The sequence below is a fragment of the Piliocolobus tephrosceles genome, chromosome X, assembly GCF_002776525.5.
Source record: "Piliocolobus tephrosceles isolate RC106 chromosome X, ASM277652v3, whole genome shotgun sequence".
Taxonomy (NCBI): Eukaryota; Metazoa; Chordata; class Mammalia; order Primates; family Cercopithecidae; genus Piliocolobus; species Piliocolobus tephrosceles.
This window is the reverse complement of record NC_045455.1, coordinates 78,565,472-78,587,888: the sequence shown is the minus strand read 5'-3', so window position 1 is coordinate 78,587,888 and position 22,417 is coordinate 78,565,472. Positions and strand designations below refer to the sequence as shown.

General features: G+C 33.5%; 1 protein-coding gene across 7 annotated transcripts in view; it reads right to left on the bottom strand.

Moving 5' to 3' along the window:
- The window catches only part of TRPC4 (transient receptor potential cation channel subfamily C member 4), a 195,695-nt gene that overhangs the window by 110,695 nt on the left and 62,583 nt on the right, over positions 1-22,417 (bottom strand). For 6 of the 7 annotated variants that reach the window (XM_023208688.1, XM_023208687.2, XM_023208690.2 and 3 more), the window contains exon 3: positions 2,966-3,484. The exons of the other annotated variant lie outside the window; for it this stretch is intronic. In XM_023208688.1, the coding sequence (XP_023064456.1) occupies positions 2,966-3,484 (519 nt within the window). The remainder of the gene's footprint in view (positions 1-2,965; positions 3,485-22,417) is intronic. 7 annotated transcript variants of the gene reach the window in all.

The following is a 22,417-nucleotide window of genomic DNA, read 5'->3' as shown; positions in this document are numbered from 1 at the left end:
TCTGAATAACCTAAGAATACATACTGTAAAACACAACTTATGATTTTAAAAGGTATATATGAAATTAAAATCTTATTCCTGAATTTTTAAAATTATGCTATCAGTTATCCAATGTTACTTTGCTTTGGGAAAATCATCAATCTGAGAAAAATATGCTCTTTGATAGTAAATGCAAGATACTCCAGAACAACTGTGTAAGAATTTCATTTTCATTTTTTTCTCCATTGAAATCTCAAAACATTTTGAAAGGAAAAAAATACCATGTAATGTCTTTTAAAATTGTATCTTTTGGGGAGGATTGCTTGAACCCAGGAGTTTGAGATCAGCCTGGGCAACATAGCAAGACACCATATCTACAAGAAAATTATCTTTTAAAAAATAGCACTAATTCTTATTTTTTTGTTACATGCTAGATGTTTTTTGCTATCTTTTATCTTGTGTTATTAGGCTCTATCACCCTTCCATAACTTCATATTAGCAAGAATACAAACATCTTGAGAGAAGTGTTAGAAATTATCAAATGTCTTCCATTGCTTTGCTTCTTACATACTGAAGATGGGATTAGAGTTATGGCTTTTTCATAGGTTTTGACATTGAATGCACTTTTTATATTTATAACATATACAGAAGAACATAAGCAAAGAAAACATGTTCGGAAGGGAAGAACATTTTAGTGGTTCAGGAACAAAATGAAGAACATACATTCAATGTTTTATTGTCTCTCCTAATAGACTATAAGCTGTATGAGAGCAGAGACCTGACACCAGGGAATCCCAAGTGCCCTGTGTGTTGCCTGGAATGTGTTCTGTGAAATATATGTTGAAAGAGTTATTAAGGAAATTAACGCATGACCAAAGTGTATTAAATGCTTTTTAGTTAAAAATATAAATATAAATATGCAAGAAATTCAAATTACAATTTCTATCTCGAACAACTCTTTGACAGGAATTTGGCAGCGCCAGTTAATGCAATATCATTGACAGCATTCTGTTATGAGGATATGGTAAAGGAGTTTATGAGTATTTTGTTCCCAGGCTTTCACAAAAGTTATTGTGGCCAAAGATGACGTTAAATCAGCTCTGATGGCATGACCAAAATGAGTGCAGGCAAAAAATAAATCTGAGTTCATTCACTGGCTGCAGAGAGACCTAAAGAGCAACAGGTGAGCAGAGCAGGCTGCTTCTGTGTTTTCTGTTTCATTTCATGAATTGCACATCTTGGGAACTTTATCCCATTTAACGTTTGTAGGATAATGTTAACACTGAACAGCTATGGCATAAGAGAAAATCTTTGCAATCATCGTGTCGATTCTTTAAACCCCTTCTCCAAAGAAAAATTAAAGAATGCAAAGCATACTACTGTGCTAATACGGATCTTTAAGAAGATTTAGGCCGCATCAATATCTCAATATCGTTCTAGTCTAAAGCCTATAATGACTTTGTATCTTCCCATTTACCACTTTGAACATCTTTCATCCATATATCTTGTCATTGTGCAGTAAAATTATTCTAGTTCATTTAAAATGTTAGATCTCTGAGTCTAAAACATAAAAACCTAAGAAAATGAGTTAATACTGCTGACATGGACTCAAAATAGCAAAGGTGATTTTAGAGTTAGAGGGAACGGACACAAAAGCAGCTGTTCACTTCACTATTAAGGAAAAAGTTCATTTCACCTTGTTTCTGGCTCCCATAACAACCAGATCAGCTTCACTAATCACATAACTAGAGGAAAAAATTGAGAAAGCAAATTCAGGTATCTTGAGCCTTGAGTATTTAGTGAGTAGCAACAGACAAAGCAGCCAGGGCTTATATGGGATCATCAAGGCCAAATTCAAGAGTGACTGACTACATTTTACAATTCAGAAGTCTTTTACTTTTTCTCTTTGGTTTTTCATCTTACATAGCATTTCCAAGTATTTTTCTGGAATAGAAAATTGCTATCATTTAAGGGTGAACAGAGAACCAATATTTTCTTCAGATAGAAGTAAACAGTCTTTTGAGAACTCACTCGAACACAAAGCAATTATGCTGGGTGATTAAGGGTAAGAGGTATGAGATTATGTTATTTAATACAGCATTTTTAATTTATGGACATTTTACCATAAATTTATTACTCCCTTGCAATGAACTTATTTGGTTTCTTATTCCTGACAAATCAAAAAGTGAGCAAGACATGAGAAAAGTTTTAGTACTTACATCGCTATTGTACTAAAGTATTTTATTTTATTAATAATTTATAATAATGTATTTATTGATATAAATAAAACAATATTATATAATTTACTAAGAGTCTTCACACATCCACATACTTCACACTTCCTAAAAGCCTATGAGGAAAATGTTGTCTGTGTATACAGCTGTCCCCAAGCACCTGTGGGGAATTGGTTCCAGGACCTCATGCAGATACCAAAATCCATGGCTGCTCTAGCCCTGCAGCAGTTGGCCCTACAGGACCCATAGATAGGAAAAAATCAGCCTTCCATATCTGAAGGTGCCACATCCTATGAATGTTGCACTTTCCATCCACATGTGATTGAACCCAAGGATGCAGAACCTGCTGATACAGAGGGCTGATTATATATATATATATTAAATCCATTAAGCAGGTGAGAATACTGAAGCTTAAGGAAATCTGTCTGTGACCCTCTAAAGTTACAAGACTTATAAATAACAGAGCCAGAAATCTCAGTCTGGACATACTAAAATTCATTAGCTTTTCCATTATACCATACTCGATGTGTATATTTTAACACAGAGGCCAAAACCATCAATTATTAAACCATTTATTACCACTCTTCAATGTGATTCATAATTATTAATCCAGCAGACAATAAATGTCATCCACTTACAGCTGAATAGAAAATGCTCTAAAACTCAAAACTAATTTTGTGAGTAGCAGTTTGCTTCACTGTGTGTGATTAAATTCTATGGCATTTTGATGGATCAAATCTGGCAATACTCACCTCTTTTTGACGGTACTTAATGGCCAATTTTAGTCTTGCAAGATCATTTCCACTTTGTTCTTCTATGAGACTATTGTCATCTCGGTAATTAAGAATGATTTCCAGTTCTCTGGAACTTCTTGTCTGATCCAGTAGGTCCTTAGCAAATTGTTTGCACTGCCGTGACAGCTCTTCATACTCCGACTTGAATTCATTTTCCACCTTGCTCAGTTCCTGAAGCTCCCAACTTAACTGAAAGGCTGTGAGAAAAGGATCTTCGCTTGACAGTGCAATGAGAGAGGGACTGGCCAAGGCCTTGTAGATGTTGAGTCTGGAGCGGGAGTGACGGAGGCTGTCCACATCTGAACTGGACACGCATTCCACACAGTTACAGCGGACCTCGTGGGGTCGAGGCACTGAGACTCCTTTCTGAACCAAGAGTTTTATTATCTCGTAATTGTTTGTATGGGCCGCCAAAATGATTGGTGTGATGTCCGGAGTGAATTCAGAGAACTGCTTATCAAGGAGTATAGGAGGCACCTAAAAAAAAAAAAAAAAAAAAAAAAAAAAAAAGGTAGAGGTGATGAATATTTATTCACTTGTTCAAGCCCATGAATTTCACATACCATGCTACAGCAATATGGAACAGGGTTCATATGCCTGTGGCCAGTTTTTTTTTTTTTTTTTTCAGGAGAGATAATGGCCTTTTCCCCTACAAAAGACGAGACAAAATTGGGAAAAAAAAAAACTTTCCAATATGATACATTATTCTTTTCTTAATCTGAGTTATGACATTTTACAGCATTTTAAAATAGGTGATTATGGAAACTCTTTACTTGATGAAAGTCTTTCTTTCTTTTAAATAAGCTCAACTTGTTTTCTGGTTTGCTTTCTCAGAGATGTTGACGTCCTAAATAATCAAGAAATACACTCAAAAACAGCTAATGATTTGTTTTAAACCCAAGCTCTTTCTCTGCAGTAGAAGTCCTTTAATTCCTCAATTAGGTCTTGTCTTTTGTTTGTTTTTACTGTGTTTTAGCTTCTGCTTTCCTATCATTCAGCCTAGTGACTAAATGTGGCAATAAAAATAAGTGGGCTGGCCTCATGCTTCCTCTTTTCATCTGTGCTTTTCGGGTATATTTTCCAGATGACAAGAGGTGCTCCATAGCTAGCATTACTGTTTTATTAGAAATAAGCCAAGCATTGAGTCAAGTCAGCAGTGTGAATTCCACTGAGTCAGGTCACCAATGTGTTTATGCACGACTTCCTTTGGGTTATACTCTAGGGATGGTAATGATGAAAATAAGAATAGCCGCTATTTAGTAAGCATCTGCTAGGTACATTAACCCTCACCCTTTATTATTCACATTTTATGGATGTAGTTCCTCAGTGAGTAAGTGGAAGGCCTGCAATTTGACCTGCAATTTCCATATACTTTAAAGACCTTATATAATAAACACAGATTCACCTGTCTGACACCCAAGCCCGAGTGAATTGCATTGCACTATGTTGCTTTAGCACTTTTAGTTTTTTTATTTTTGCTGGCACAAAGCCATAGAGGCATTTATGAAAAGTAAATGCTACATAAGGGCAGTTAAATAGGCATGGCAGAAAAAAATGATGATGCATGTCACATTGAAATATGCTGCTGGAAAAATGAAGGAAACCACAAAAGGATCAGAGGAAAATGATGTGGAGAAAACCGACACTCATGATGACACTTCACTAATGCTACTTTTAAATATAGGTACGTTTTTATATGTGGATAATTACATACATTTTAAAGTCATCTGGCCATATAGGATATCTCTTGGTTTCACCAGAAACACTAAAGATAATAGGAATGAAATGATCTGTTTTAAAGTTCCTTCACAGAGGTATGCAATTATTTAATAGTGAAGATGGTAATAAACACTTTTTGAAATGTGCTTGTGAATACTAGGGTGACCACACTGCCTGTTAAGATAGTGTTTTACATTTGTGCACTTTGAGGCCACTATGAAGGTAAATAAAGACTCCTTGGTCACAAGCAGTGCAATCTCGTGTCAGTAAATCTGATAACCAAGATGGCTCCTGAGTGATTAAGGTTTGTCAAGTGGATGCAGTGTGCATCTGCCTGACAAAGTGAGAATTCACGTCCCAGGTAAGACCGAGTGGGACAACTCGAGATTTCATCGTGCTGTTCAGAATGGTACAAAATTTACAATTTATGTATTATTTCTGGAATTTTCAATTTAATATTTTTGGACCACAGTTGAGTGTTGGTAACTGAAACTGATGAAAGCGAAACTTTGGATATGAGGGGACTACTGTACTTTTAGTGTTTTCTGTGGCAGACAATGAGGGAAGACAAAACAATGTAACTAAATAATTTCCTACATTAGATGTATATTTAAGTGACAGATGTAATTTGCAGGTAATTTCTGGATTCAGTACAATTTCATCTTGTATTTCTATGCTTGTTAAGCTGTTAAGAATTTAAAATGTATTAACCATAAAATATATCTTTGTAGAATATTACATAACATTTTATTTTAAAAATAAGTATAATATATCCATACTGAATAGCACACATATTTTTTTCAAAAAATAACAGTGTAAAAGTATTAAAGAGAGATATAGTAAGTTTATTAAAATATGTGAGAATATACCAAGAATAAATCTACTGTTTGAGTTTTAATACTCAATAAACCATTGCATATTTCAATTTTTAAAAATATAAGAACATTTATAACTATAAACATATCTAATTTTTATCTTTTATAAGAAACTTTATTTTTGCAAATGATCTTTGAGTGGAACTATTCTATAGATCCATTCATAAGAATTGATTGGTCAGTAATGATATGGTTTGGCTTTGGGTCCCCACCCAAATCCCATCTTGAATTGTACCCCTCATGTATAGAGGGATATAGTTGGTGAGCAGTGATTGGATCATGGGAACGACTTCTCCCATGCTGTTCTTGTAATAGAGAGTTCTCACAAGATCTGACTGTTTGATAAGTGTCTGGTACTTCCCCCTTCTTTCTCTCACTCTCTCCTGCTGTCACGTAAGATGCGTTGCTTCCCTTTTGCCTTCTGCCATGATTATCAGTTTCTTGAGGGCTCCCCAGCCATATGGAACTGTGAGTTAATTAAACCTCTTTCCTTTATAAATTGCCCAGTCTCAGGCAGTATCTTTACAGAAGTGTGAAAATGGACTAATATAGTAAATAACTATTGTTAAATTATATAATCATAATTATTTTAGAGCTTACTCTTACTCTAAAATGTATTCTAAATTTAACATTATATATTGTCTTTACCACTAACTGCCTGGCACCCAGCTGGTCATAGAGTGTTAGACATCAGGAACTGATTGTCTTAGCTGGACTCCACGGGGGACTCTGCTGGGACCCTGACTCAGCCAGGCAGGCAAAATATTAATGTTTATCTAGGTCTCAGGGGACAGGTTTGCATTCTCTCTGATTGCATGAAGACAATAAAAACAGAACAAAAGTGTTTTAAGAAAATAATTGCCTGTTATGGAGTACTAACTACATGCCTACATCAATTATTACATGGTTTTGGAAAGCCTGAGGTTTTATTATTCTCTCATCACTTCTACATTTATTATATTGCATTCTTCTACATATGAAAGTTCTCCCTCTTCTCCTTTTTGTTGTTGGATATTGCTGTGACCCCAAGAATTCTTTCTTTTATTGAATATATTACGATTCATTGCTGTCACTATTCATTTTATGCTTGTTATTAAAGTATACATATACTAAAATGCATAAATATTAATATACAGCTTGATGACTTTTAAAAATCTGAACATGCTTAGGTAACACAATCCAGATTAAAACCTAGAACAGTGCCTGCACCTCACAAGCCTCCCACTTGTTACTCTTCTCAGTTATTACTTTTCTCAGATATACTCACAGATTTAATGGTTATCAGTATAAGTTACTTCCACACACTTTTTAAATTTTATATAAATAAAATCACAAAATATGTGCTCTTTATGTCTAGCTTTCTTTGTTCAACTTCAGTTCTTTGAAATATATTCCTCTTATTAGTAGCAAAAACTATTTTTTCAATTCTGCAAAATACTTCAATTTCTATTTTATTTCATTTCATCGTTGATGACATTTTTGTGGTTTGCAGGCTGGGGCCATTAAGAATATGGCTCTTATGCACATTTTATTTCTGGTTTGAAAATGAGAGGAAAATGTACGCGTATGTTGATCTTGTATATTGGGATGGAATTTTCTTGTCACACTGTTTTCTTAAGTGCTTACACCAACTTGTCTGGCCACCGCAATTATACTCGGTTTTATTTATTATATTTATGCCATATACAAATAATTTCTTATTTATTATCAAAAATGAGTGTTGAATTTTGTCTAATGCCTTTCCTGTTTCAATGGATATAATCATATAATTGTCCTCCTTAGTCCTAAAAGTATGGCAAATTATATTAATGCATTTCTGAATATTGAAACATTCTGGCCTGAAATTATTCCCACATGGTCAAATGCATAATGTTTTTACTTTGCCAATATTTTTTAAATTTTTTTATTATTATTGTATTTTAAGTTCTGGAATACATGTGCAGAAGTGCAGGTTTGTTACATAGGTATACATGTGCCATGGTGGTTTGCTGCACCCATCAACCCGCCATCTACGTTATGTATTTTTCCTAATGCTGTCCCTCCCCTAGGTCCCCACCCCCTGACAGGCCCCAGTGTGTGACGTTCCCCTCCCTGTGTCCACGTGCTCTCATTGTTCAACTCCCACTTATGAGAAATATTTTGGAATCGATTTTCCTAAGTGAGATGGATTTCTAATCTTCACTGTGCTGTCTTTATCAAGTTTTTGTATCAATGTGAAGTTTTCTTCATTAAAAGAATAAGAATGCTTTCCTCCTGAATGTAATCTATTAGTAGCCTCCACCTGCTAACTGGTCCAGGTTCTTCCTCAGTTTTAAAGCACAGGGACAATGGAGGACAAAGCAGAGTTGATGGACAGGGCCCAGCTATTTCCACCCAGCGTAGGACATGGCTCATTAGGCAGCCGTATCCTCTGGAGCTCCTGTTTACAGTGGCAGGAACATTCGTCAGCTCTGCATCATGACTTCCGCTTCTCAATCCTGCTTCCTTTGCTTTTAATTTCAAAGATGCTATTCGAAATATATACAAATGTAGGAAAATGTACATTTTATTTTTGCTTTAAAAATGAGAAATGAAAGAGAGAGAGAAAGAAAGAGAGAGAAGGGTCTGATAAAAGACTTCATGGTTAACCAGCTAATAGAATAGAAGCTTTAATAAAGGAAAGGGGAACCCTATGGTTACTATAAAATTATTAATATAAAATGTAAACCATCCTAAAGGAAAAGATGGGTCTTTGGGATCTTCAATTCTTTCCCTCCACTACTGCAAATGTGGTTTTTCTAATATAGCAACCTCTTCAGGCAATTCCCTCTCTTAAAATGTTTTATAATTACTTTGATTGATCCAATAATTTATTCATATATTGAATCAACAAATATTTACTGAGTCTATTCTCTGGCACTGCATTAGATGTAGAGAATTAAGAAAAATGAAGATAAAGTAGTTCAAATCCTCACACAGAGGACTGTCGTATTTGACAGAAAAGTGGAACACAGATTTCCTGTATCTCCCAAGCAAACTGAACCAAATGTTTATTTACTTCAAATCCAACATCATGGTAGGTATCAAGAGAAATACACAGATAAATAAGAAATGAGTACATGCAGTGTCACATCAGATGACAAGCAAATTTTAATCTGAAACTTTCAGTTCTGAAAATTTGCCAAGTACTTTCCAAAATCTCAGGGTAGTTTTTCTGCTTTATATGTATATATATCTTATATTGGACTGGCAGAGTTAGAATACAACGGTAACTGTAGAAATCTGCTATAAGCCTTAGAACATAACAATTATTTGCTAAATACAGTTTTTTTTGTTCGGTACTAACAAGAATACGGTACTGCGCAACATTTTACTTTTCCTTAGCAAGAAGCAAATAATTGACATACTTGGAGCAGAAAACTGCAGATGCAAACTGCTCTTTTGGAAGTGTTAGAACATTGAGGCTGCCATTCTTTTTCTACTTGGCAAAGTGCCTAGCAGATAGGTGGTGTTCCATAGATGACATATCGATTTATTCTGCACACAGGTAACTGCCATTTCCGTAGGGTGAAGCCACTAAATCAGATTTCCAAGCCTTCCAATTGGAAACTGAGTCAATCTCAGACGACAAGGAAGGGCAGATCACAGAGAGTGAAACAATGCAAGCTAAAGTGACCCCCTCAAGATTTTGCTCTCAGGAATGAATCTCTCTAGAAAGATCAAAACACCACTTCTGTCCCCCTCCCCCTCCCAGACCCTTTTTCTTTGCTAAGTTTTCCTGGCTCTCCTTTCAAAAGGTCCTAATGTTACAGCCCTTCATTTGTACACAAATGGTCTTTGGAGTATATAGAGACTTAAATTCCCCAGTCCTTTTCCCTAGATGGCTGGTACATTTAGCTTATTTCAGATGTTATGTCCCAGGATTACAGATTTGCAGGTGCTCAAACAAAAAAGAAAATAAAGAAAATAACTTCACTAAATCTTATAACAATAAATCAGGTCACTTTAATGCCTTCCAATTAATTAACAAATAATTACTATACATGAACAATGTACAAGCAATGTGCTGGTGGTAAAAAATGTGTTTTGCTCTCTAGAAACATAATGGAAATTTCCTCTCTCCCTAAACACACACACACACACGCGCGCGAGCACACACAGTGTAATAATACTATACAAATGATTTTTTTTTTTTTTTTTTTTTTGAGACGGAGTCTTGCTCTGTCGCCCAGGCTGGAAGTCTAAAATATAAGTCATCTGACCTCAGAAACATTTAGAAAACCCAGAAAATGGGCTTACTGCCCCTTTGTCATGCTTCGTTCTCAACACAGTCTATTTTCTATCTCAATCCCTCTCCTTTGCTTTATTCAATGTCTCCCATATGTACTCTTCCTCTTTCCTTTTGTGGTTCCATTGTTACAAGTGAAGAGCACATTTTTCTAATACATAAAATAAATAGGCCATTGTAGGCACTCAGTAACTATTACTTTTCCATTAACTTTTCTTCTTAAATTTATAAAGTTTTCCATCTAGCATATTTAAGGACATAACCCTGCAGATGAAAATCACACTGTGTTTTATTTATTTTGCTGAAGTAAAATCTATAGACATAAAGGCATCACACCCAGGAAAACGTTTTTGCATTAAATGATATACTCACATTACTAAGAAGCAGACCACATACTCCAAACAAACTACTTTTTAAAAATAAATTCCAAGTTATTGAATCACATATTTCAGTCAGCAATCTATAACAATAGTAGAAGAGGCAATTAAAAAAGCATCCTGAAATTAAACCAAATAAATCCCCCTGTTTTTTATATTGTATAACTAACCATAAGGTTGCTTTGGCTTTTATTCTGTCCAAACTTTATAAATTTATATGTTCAACATTTTTTTCTCAATTTTACTGCAAGACTAGTTACATTAATAACTGTATTATTTTGATAACATACAGCATTAAATATTATTGACGTATACAAGCAATCCATTAACTTAACTTATAACTGATTGCTATTCTTAAAAGGTATCTACATATTTCACCCTGAAGTGACTCAGCACCAATCTGAAGGACCTATTTTAAAATGGAGAGTCTGAGGTTTTACCCAAACGTATTAAATTTTGCCATTAAAAGTAATGGCAAATATGTCATAGAAATTTATCTCTGTCACTAAAATATACATGTTTGAACCTTTATTAATACTGAAGTCAAAATTTTTGGAGAGAAATTCATTCTGAAGTGACATTCATACAACTTAAGGGTATTCAATCTATTAAATTCAGTTTTTACAAAATAGGTTATATTGAGTAAAAACAGTTTACTGACTTAATACTGTTTGGTGTACCCTAGATTTTAAGAATAAATGGATACATATTCTAACCTGGCTCTTTAAAAAAAAAAAAAAAGAAAGAAATAGGATCTCACTCTGTGGCCCAGGCTGAACTGTAGTGGCATAAACACCAATGACCTCTTTCCTGGGCTCAAACAATCCTTTCCCCTCAGCCTCCCAAGTAGTTGGGACTACAGGAATAGCACCACCATACCTGGATAATTTGTATTTTTTGCAGAGACAGAGTCTCACTATATTGCCCAGGCTGGTCTCAAACTCCTAGGCTCAAGTGATCCCCCTCCTCTCAGCCTCCCAAGTAGCTGGACCACACGTACAGCACCACCACGCCTGGATCATATTTTTGTAGGGACAGCATCTCACTATATTGTCCAGGCTGGTCTTAAACTCCTAGGCTCAAGTGATCCTCCTACCTCAGCCTCCCAATGTGCTGGGATTACAGGAGTGCACTCACTTGGCTCTATTTTTAATTATCTCTACAATCCTGTGAAAGTCTCTTAAAGATGTTAAGGGGCATTTTTTATATGCAAAGGAATATCCCTTGTAACATGAAATTTCTGTGATTCAAATGCCTTTTTAAAGTTCTAGATGATAGTAACATAATAGAAACTTTATGAAAAAGGTGTTTCTTTTTTCAAGGGCTTCAGTAAAAATGTGCTAAATTATTTAGTTGCCCCTTGTGTTTAGGATCATTGTTTTACTCTAATATATCAAAAGCAACACTTAAAAAAAAACCCTCAGGATAATAAGTATAAAATTTATCTCTTTTATACACAGAGACTGATTTCTAATTCAAATCAACACAAGAAATTTCAACTTAAAGTTATATTTAAAATTTTATTTAGAGTTATATTTAAAAATTTATTTGAGAACAGTAATTTAGAACCTAAATTTATATACATATGTGCGTATATGTATGTGCGTGTGTGTGCACAAACATACATATATACACATGAGCACAAACTACTTGCACAAAAGCAAGTGGATGTCATATGAATGAAGAAATCGACAGATGAATGCACGGATGGACAGGTGGATGAATAAGTTAGGTTACAATCTTATCAAAACAAAATCAAAAGTATTATTTTAGGCTCAAACTTCTGCCTTGAAAGACTAAATAGAATTCAAATTCGCACTTATACAGACAAAAAATTCTTTCTTAGTCTCAGCCTAGGACTAATAATTTACCACAATGTTCATGACAGCTGGTGGATAAGAACAAAGACTCTTGTGCTTTTTACTTCTTCAGTGTGGTTGCAACTTTAAATACACTATTTTTTTTTTTTTTTCTGAGATAGAGTCTTGCTCTGTTGCCCAGGCTGGAGTGCAATGGCGTGATCTTGGCTCACTGCAACCTTCGTCTCCCAGGTTCAGTCGATTCTCCTGCCTCAGCCTCCCGAGTAGCTGGGATTACAGGCATGCACCACCATACCTGGCTAATTTTTTTTGGATTTTTAGCAGAGATGGGGTTTTACCATGTTGGCCATGAACTCAGGTGATCCACCCGCCTTGGCCTCCCAAAGTTTTGGGATTACAGGCGTGAGCCACTGTGACTGGCCTAAATACACTAATAGTTTGATTTGACATCTGATGAAACATTGATCCAGAAAATAGTTATAATAAACAGCTTGAAAGAAATTTGGCACAGTTACATACATATGGCTCTAAATCAGGAGTTTTTAAATTTTTGTGTGCCATGGACTTCTTTGGAGATCTGAAGCAGCCTGTGGACCCTAATTCAGAAAGAACACTATTTCTAAACAAAATCCATAGTATTATACATAAAAATATATTTAAATATATTTACAATATATTGAAAAGCAAATATGCAATGCGGTAACATATGTGCCTATTGGTACAGTAAGTAAAAAGTTATACTGGAAGATAATTAGACTACTTTTGAAATAATAAACATATAGGTGTAATAGTGATATGATAGGAAAATATCTATAGGAAAATATATTGACAAAGACACAGGCACAGCTAGTGAAACTGATTTTTGGCCTACATTCATAATTGAAGGAAATTACATGAAATTTACTAAAACTAAAGATATATTTTTTCCCATCTTTGTTCACAGATATCTTTGAATTCTGTTTAGCACATCACTAAGTTAAGAAGCTCTTCAGTCTAAGTAAATTAGACTTGGAAGACAAATACAATTTTTAACTGGAAAGCACCAAGCAGATAGTCTTTTTGTAGAAGTAATTGGAAAATTAGGAAGACTTTCTGGAAAGGAAGGTATGATATTTGAAATTTTTTAAAAATTACATTTATATTTATTTAAAAAACAGAATATTTTATTATGGATGTCTTAGAGTATCAAGTTGAAGAAATAAATCACCACACACACACACACACACACACAAATATTTACTTCATGCAGAAAAATTCTGGAGATTTGGGGAAAGATGCAGAAGATCTAAAATGTAAATAACAGTTACTGAAAGATAAAGAATACCTAGAACAAAGTCAAAAGTGAGGCATAAACAACCAGACAAATTTCTTATTCTAAGCAAATGATGAGTCTGTGCACTGATAGTATTTCCAGGTATTTGGTTAAAGTAATGATAACAATTATGTACAATTAAATATATTCCGGTGAAATCCCAAATGAGTGGGTAGGGTTCAAGGTTGGAAAATTTTTAAAAAACAGCACTTTATTTTACTGAGTCTCTTAGGTACAACATACATCTTCCTTAATTTACTTGACATATGGGCCTCTATATTTCAGTTAGGGGTAATTTGCCTGTTCACGTAAGTTACTGACTTTTGGCTTCCATATTATTTTAAAATCATTGTATATATTACTACTTTTATTTGTTGCAGTTTTCTGCTTTAGTTTTGTATTTTAGATGAGCAATAAACAAAAGTCTTGGTTGCTAACAAAGTAAGAAATCCTATTCTACATCAACAAAGATCAAACAAAAATTAAAATAAAATGTAAAATTATCTAGTAAGGACATCACTAAAATAATTGTTAGTATGTTGAATCCAACAGTGTATCAAAGGGATAAAGTAGAGCTTATTTCAAAAATGCAAATTATTTTTATAATTATATTTTTAGCTATCATTCATTATGGTAAATAATATTTTTCAATGTGATAATATTGTATGTGAAACAGTGTTTGAAGAATTTCGTCACTATTCCTAGAAATGATAAGGATTATTTACCAAAAACCAGTAGCAAAATGCATAATAAAGAATGAAAACTTTTTTCATTAAAATTAGAAATAAGATGGAAATGTTTATTCTCATCATTTTACTCATCATTATTTTGGACTTTCTACATAATGCAATAAGATTAGAAAATGAAATATTAAGAAACAAGACAACCTGTTCCTGTTTGGCAGATTACATGGTCATATATTTTGAAAAACTCAGAGATTTCAAGTTTAGAAGTATTAATGAAGCTTAATTCGACATGCACATGCAGTACAGAAATCTATACTTTTCTTGATATTAGTAATACAACTTAATAACAGAACTGATTACATATAGAATGATAAAAGTTGGACATTATTAAGTGATAATGGATATAATAAGTGTGAATAGATTATAGAAAAAATAAAACCTTATTAGGGCATAAAATAAAATCAGAAATATAGGAAAAGTATTCTGTTTGTGGAATGAAGACCTCATATCAGAGTTATGTTGATTTTTTTATAATAAATATATGCATTTAGTACCATTTCATTAGAATATTTTTGGTTATATTGTTTTATTTAGAACTTGATAAAATTGTTATATTAATTGATATGAAGGAATATATATCCAAGAATGGCTAAAAAATATGAAATTGAGACTATAATCCAAGAATATGGTGAGAGATATGAATCACTTGAACAGAATTTTGACCAGAATTACTTTGTTTATATATTTAAAGTTTATATGTGAAAAGTGAAATTTTTAATTATTTGGAAAAGCAGTTCATTTACTAACTGGCACTAAGACAATCTTCTACCCAAGCAAAGTTAGGCTATTCATCTCATGCCATAACAACAAATTTGAGATGGGGTAAATATTTAAATGTAAAAAACAAAAAGCAACACAATTTTAGAAGAGTGTTTGTCCGCCCTGAGATTGAGAGCTCTTAAAGCAAGACTGTAAACACAGAATGAAAAACCGCATATTTTGTTATACAATTATTGAGTGGAATGGCCAAAGACACAATACATACATAAAGTAAAAAATAAGCTAATAAACTACAATAAAATGCATTTGCAACATATGAAACATACTTAATATCACACACAGAAAAAAATGTAAATCAAAAAACATCTTATAAGCAATACAATGGACAAATAAACAGTTATAAGCAGATATTTTACAGAAGAAAATCAAAGGGCCAGAAATATAAGAAATGATGATTTTTCTCAATAGTCAAGGAAAAACAACTAAAAGCAATAATGAAATACAAATATTTGTCCATCATATGGTCAACTTTGAAAAGCTATGGAGACAGGCTCCCCCATTCATTGAAAACTAGAGGGATAAAATTTTATAGCTTTATGGGAGAATATGCGGCATATATACAAATCTCGAGAAGTCTTACCTCAGGGAATGCTTCCTACAGAAAAGCAGGGACAATGAGAATATTTCTTTACATTTATTTCATCACTTTGTGTCCTGATAGAAATTTGGACATCACTTCCATGTTTTTCAAAAGAGAACAGTTTGAACAAATTGCACTAACATACTCTTGTGTGAAATATTATGATGACATTGAATATTTGAATTAGCAGGAATGTTGTATGTATCATTCCAGAGAGATGCTCCTGAAGTTTCATTTTGTCATGCTGGAGAGTTGTAGAATAATTATTTATATAAAGGTTCCTTATTTTAGGCTCTTTAAACACCAGTTGAGAATCTACTTTCTATCAGACATTGTCCTTAGTATTATCTCTATCTGAACTACTTTATTTGATGTGCAAAATCCTTTATAATTATTTCAATCTCTATATTAAAATCTACTGCACACTACACTTCAGTATGCTTCCTATGGTTTGAGCATTTCACCATCAAACTTTCCATACAGCTTTTTAAATTGGTGTTTGCCTTTTCCCTCTCACTTATCCAATTCTGTCACTCAGAACCCATCTTAGTATTATAATTTTTATGACGTCCTTTTGTAAAATTGAACTGTCAATGGGCTGCTTTTTTTGTCTTTAATGGAGGAAGGGGGAAAGGGAAGGTATTATAACTTTCCTACAAGTCAAGAGGAACCCATTTTCAGAAAAGGAGTTTCTAAGAATAGTTAGGAGGATGAGTGCATACTCCACAATTGCAGATTCCCTTATTTCCATCGAAGGCTCTTATTACAAAGTACACCTAACTTCACCCAAGCTTTAGCACAAGTGCATGGCCCACAGGCTGTATGTGGCCCAGGACAGCTTTGAATGCAGCCCAACACAAATTTGCAAACTTTCTTAAAACGTTATGAGATTTTTTTGCGATTAAAAATAATCTCATCAGCTATTGTTAGTGTTAGTGTATTTTATATGTGGCCCAAGACATTCCTCTTCTAAAGTGGTCCTAGGAAGTCAAAAAATTAGATACCCTGCTTTAGTTAGTGATGCATCCAGTATAAGTAAGGATAACTTAATAACTACTCTTACTTTTTGTAAAGCAAACATTCATTTGAAATTGCACAGACTACTCTTTATTGGAAGCCCATTTTCAGTCTACTTTGAATTAAAAATACCAGCAAAGACTTACAGTGTTGATTTGAAAAGGTATATAGGGCACATAGTAAATACAATCCTATGATTGAATGACAGATTTATCTTAGAAAAAGGATATGCATTGATACAAATGAACAAGGATCTGGCTAAAACTACTTCAATTAATTGATGTTATAAGTGCAAATATACTTGGAGTCTAATGATAATAAGATAAGCAATAGCTAACCTGTATGAAACACTTGCCATGTACCATGCCCTGTGTGGGGAGCTTGTTATACCTCATCTCAGTCAATCCTCAAAATAATGTTTACATGTACTATTATTGTTATCCTCTTTATACAAAAGAGAATGACAGGCCTCAGAGAAGTTCAGTAACTTGCTTGTGGTCATACAGAAATCCATGCAACCTGATTCCAGAGTCTAAATTCTTCATCAATAGATGATATGTCTTCTAGGTAAGGCAGTTGCAAATTGTGGGAACAACTGAGGTAGCAAGAATAGGAAAATGTTCATTAAATCCTGCCTCAACCATTTCTAGCTGTGACGAAGCCAGTTAACTTCCCCACATTTCTATTTTCTCATTTCCACATGTGGGCATTTGTTCAAGATATTTCTCATTAAGGAATAAGAACTGAAGAAGCATATATCAAAGCCTTCTCAAAGTTAATTCCCATAGGGCTGTGGTGAAGATTAAATGTGAAAGAATGTTGTAATCTATAAATCACTAAATAACATGGAAGTACTAGTGTTATGTGACAGTCCTAGGATTGTTAGGAGCAAGACCAGAAAACTGTCTTGTTCAGTTTGACCAGATTCATTTGTTTCTCCTCACATAAACACAGTCCCAATTATAGTGCTTGATTCATCCGAAAGGTAGAACAATAATTTCCTTGTGGGCCAATTTTGTAAGGTAGATGTCAAGGTTTATGATGCATGCTTTTTGTTGCTGAAAACTTAAGCTGTGTATTTCCTGAAATGGCATCTGCTTCTTTATTGTGTACTGCTATATATCCCTCAGGAATAATAATTAAATACTTTTTTGTATTATAGGTAAATACTGGAGAAATATATTACAACTCTTAAGGAGACATCAAACAAATAGCAACTTTAAATCACCACCAGGTTGGACTAGGATGAATCACTAAAGGAACTTGAGGGTTATTATCACTAACTCTTAGATTGTTTAGTTCACAGACTTCACTTTTTAAAAACTATATAATATATACATGTATATATGACACTGAAGGGGAATCTACTAAATGACATTTAAGTAAATGTTAAGTTTGTTGAAAATTTGAACTGTCTGACATTTCGAAATTTAGAGATGGAGAAGATGAGGAAGGACCAGTAAAAGATATTGAGAAAATAGATGGTGAAGTAGGCGAAAAATAAGGAGAGTGTGAAATCCTGAAGAACTAAGGCATATATTGAGGCAAGTTGGTAGCTATGGTGGTGGAAGCATATGGAAGTTTTCCCATGACTGATGCTATTTTCTTAGTAAAATAGAAAACGAGGCTTCACCTGAGGAAGAGGAGAAGAGAATTGAGGAACTTGTTGAAGAAAAGAGAGAGAGAAAAAAAATGAATGAATCCTCTAGGCAAGTGGGAGGGTACCCAGGAAATGTAGTAAGATTGCTGGGTACCACTGAGCACCCACTTGAAATTAGGGGTCATGACTTTAGCGTGAAACTAGCTCAAATGCTTATATGCTTTCCTTACCCCTCTCTGGCCACCTGAATACAAGCATACAATAGGCAGAGATTGCACTAAACCAAAAATGTAATTTTACCAGACAATATTACAAAACGAGTGAGGCCAACTTGTCTTCAGGTGGGAAACTACAAGGATGAATCATTGAATTTTAAATCAGGGAAGTAACATCACAAGGGATGAGGGTCAAAACATATTACAGTATGCATGGGTACTAGATAGAATGAGCAGAGAAGAAATTGTGATGTTGGGGTAGAATAGTTAATGATAATACCAAGTCCAAGGGTGGCCGTAGTAGGAGGTGACTAACTCAAGATGGAGTTAAAGATAAATATCTGGGAAAAAGGAAAGTAGGTTAAGGATGCCAGCATAATTCTAGCATTGTCCAGGTGTGCAGTCAGAGAATCTGGATAGCACCATTGTTGAGGAGCATGACAGTAAATCTGAGGCTAAAATCTCCAAACAATGAGATTCCATAGAATATTACTACTGGGGCGGAGACATTAAAAGGAAGCAACAGCTGAGTACGAACAAGGACCGGTGGTGTGACGGACGACTGCTAGGGAGACTCAGATCTCAACTAGAAATGAAGGGACTTTCAATAAAGTTTTCTATTTTACCTCTTGAAACTCCTGCACAATTTTCGGTTAGACAATTCAAATGTTTGTTACTGTTGAAATACTCTCTTTTAGTAAGTATATATTATATATTTTTTTCTATATATACTTGTATATAATTTTACATTATAATTTCCTGATGCTAGTGTTCATAATGTATAGACCAACTTTGATAAGTGTCTAAAATGCATTTGAATTTTATATATTAATATTTTATGCTATGACTTTCATAAACTTTCATATTGGTTACAATAATTTATCTGTAGACGATGTTTTGTTTTTATGTAGACTAATTATCTGAACACATCTTTTAACTTTTCCAGTCTTCATATCTTTTTTGTTTGTTTGTTTTTGTTCAAACCAGGGCCTCCAGTAGAATTGCATAAAAAGTAATAATGAGAAAGCTCATTTTACTGATATTAACATGAATGTTTGTAATATTTCACTTTTCAGAATGATATAAACTGTAGATTTTTTGTTAGATTCTCTTAATCAAGTTAAGGAATATCTTTTGTCTATTCCATTCTTGGTTTGCTAAAGTTTTTTTGTTTGGTTTTGTTTTCCCCTGTCATTGATAGCTACAAATTTTATCAAATGCTTTTTTTTCTTTTTTTTTTTGCATCTACTGAGAATCTCGTGTTTCTTTCACCTTTATCTGTTAAGGCAGTGAAATACATTACTACATTTTTCTAATTCTTGCTTAATATTTTTACACATATTTTTGAGTGAGATGAGCATATTTTTTTCTTTCTCATGTTGTCCTCTTCAGGCTTTGATAGCAAGGTATACTTATAAAATTATAAATATTTGTGAAAGATTGAAATAGTAAGTTCCTTGAATGGTAGGGCTTATCTGATTTTTTAATGATGTCTTAAATATATTAATCTTTTTGATCTGTCATATTTATTTCAAATATTTTAGCCAGGTTCTAATTTCTGTGTGCAGTTTCATTATAAAGATTGTTAATATTATTTTCAACTTGATTATCAAATCTATCCGTCTCCTTTCCCCCAAAATTGTTCACTATAGACCGGGTACTAATTCATTAAAATAGGGCACCAACCTATGCGAATGAACACTAGGCTTAAAAGCATGTCCACAGGATTTTTTTATAGGCTAAATATCTGCTTACTTTAAGCTTTATAGTCTTGTTCATGTGCAAACAAACCAGTAACCTTGGCAAAAGATTTAATGTTCACCAATATGTTAAATTGATACAGTGTGATCTATTTTAATCCATGTGGAATTCAGCTGTTACTTGATATGTATTTCTCCCATGATAGATTTAAGTCTTTTGAACATCATTATAATAGTTACACAATACTTTAATTAAAATACCCAATAATTTAGCTAGTTACCACCTAGAATTTTAGAGTGTATATTAATATCTCCTGTATTTTGACTGCGTGAGAGAATGAGTGTATGAATATAAGTAAATTTTTTCTTTGGTTTTGCTTTCACTAAATATTGCTAAATTGCTTTCCAAAAGGATTGAGTTCCAATATAAATGAAGGGTGTTTGTTGACCTGTATTAAATATAGAAGACTGCATAAGTGCCTTATTGTCTTTTGCTGATTTATCATTCAGTGTTAAATAGAATTATTTTGATTACTTTTATTATATGCTTTGTAAATTTTTCTTTTCTAGATATATTTGATTTTTTTTAAATGCACAAATGAACACTTACTCAAATAATTTCATAGTTTACTTTGAAATAAAAACAAATCCTTTAGAGATTAAAACCACACCAAGATGAATCATCTTTTTTCCATTTTCCATTTTTCTTCATTAGGTTTGTTTAAAGCATGCAGCACATAAATTAATGTAGATTTACATTAATGAATGAAAGTTGATATAATTATATTAAGTCCTGTGATTTAAGGTTCTAATGAAGCCTACATGCAGTGAAATATATCTTAGTATATGTTAATTTTAAACAAATACTATCAAGCTTGCCTGTAATTTTCAAATGGCCTGAGACTCCTAGAATTGTGGACAATACATTATGAGAGAATTATCTAAGTTGGATGGAGCAGGAAAGTAGGAACGATTTACATGGATCCTCACATCTTAACCCACTTTGAATGAAGAACACTGAGAATATGGAGCATGTGGATATATAGGGAATGAGGCCTCAGCAATTCTTTATGGTAATATACTGTTGCATTTGAAATTAACCAAACTTTTTAAAACAAATCTATGCTAAACATGGAAAATTGGCTCTCAGGGCTTTTCCCAAAATTGGCTTTCAGGGATTTTCCCAAAATTGGCTTTCAGGGATTTTTGATTTTAGAAAATAATCAAAAACTTCCTATGGACCCTTTTTGGGAGTGAGAAATGCAGAGGAAATATATGGATAATATATCCTGGTGACAAAATGTGCTGGTCCAAAATGCTAGGATGGGAACTAGAATGATTCGTGAATAAGGAACAGCAAAGTCAGAGATACATGTGTGGGGTAGGAACTCTGAATGTCTGGCTGTTATGATTGGCTAACAGTAGACGTGTGGCTGGGTAAGTTATTTCAAAAGGAATTGAGAAATTGAGGAGTTAGATGATCTCGGCTCATCCATGAACTAGCCACATGGCCTTGACCACATCATTCGCCAGCTTCACTGTTAGAGAAAACATCACTGACTGTCTATTCACAGGACTAAGTGACCTTAACATGCTGAAAGTGCTTATACAGTGGCAGAGTGATTTATAAATGTAAGGAGGAGAAAGTAAGCTTTACTCTAATGATATTAAAAACAAAGATACAGAAAATGACTGTAATTGCTTTCATTTTTCTATTAATGAGAAAGTAAATTTCAGAATATTAAATAAAATTTTAGATTACTTATACTGAAGGAACTAGTCTCTTGAGTGGGCGTAAGATTTCTACATTTTACGTCTCTTTAGTTGAATACTGTATAATTAATGATTTTCCAAGAAACAAATCTATATTTATGTTTAACCTGCCAGTATATTTAGTAATTTCCTTCTCATTCGTTGCCTTTTGTTTTTGTGGTACATCCACGTAGTATAGTCCTTGAGACAGCATTGACTTTATCCTGCTAAAAAGCTGTATGTTCTATTGCTTAAAGATTTTTAAAATGTCAAAAGAAAAAAGAAGAAAATAAAATTCACTCTAAAACACACTCCCCAGAGATCTACATTCAGCATATTATATGATGATAATAACATTAAACCAGATGTAAATACACTAGGCACTTTACATGATTTTTTTTCTAATTTCTAATTCTCACAATAATTATGGAATGTAGGCATGTTCTGTTTCAGGTTAAATAGGTAACACAAATAGTAAGTCGTGGAGCTAGGATTTGCACCCACAGTTTTCTAACATATATATATGTATATATATATGCATACAGATATCTGTATTTTGTAGAGAAAATTGGGAGCAAGTCTTTATATATATATATATTTTTTAGCAAATACAGGCTTGTGCAGATTATTGCAAGCTCCGCGAAGAAGAC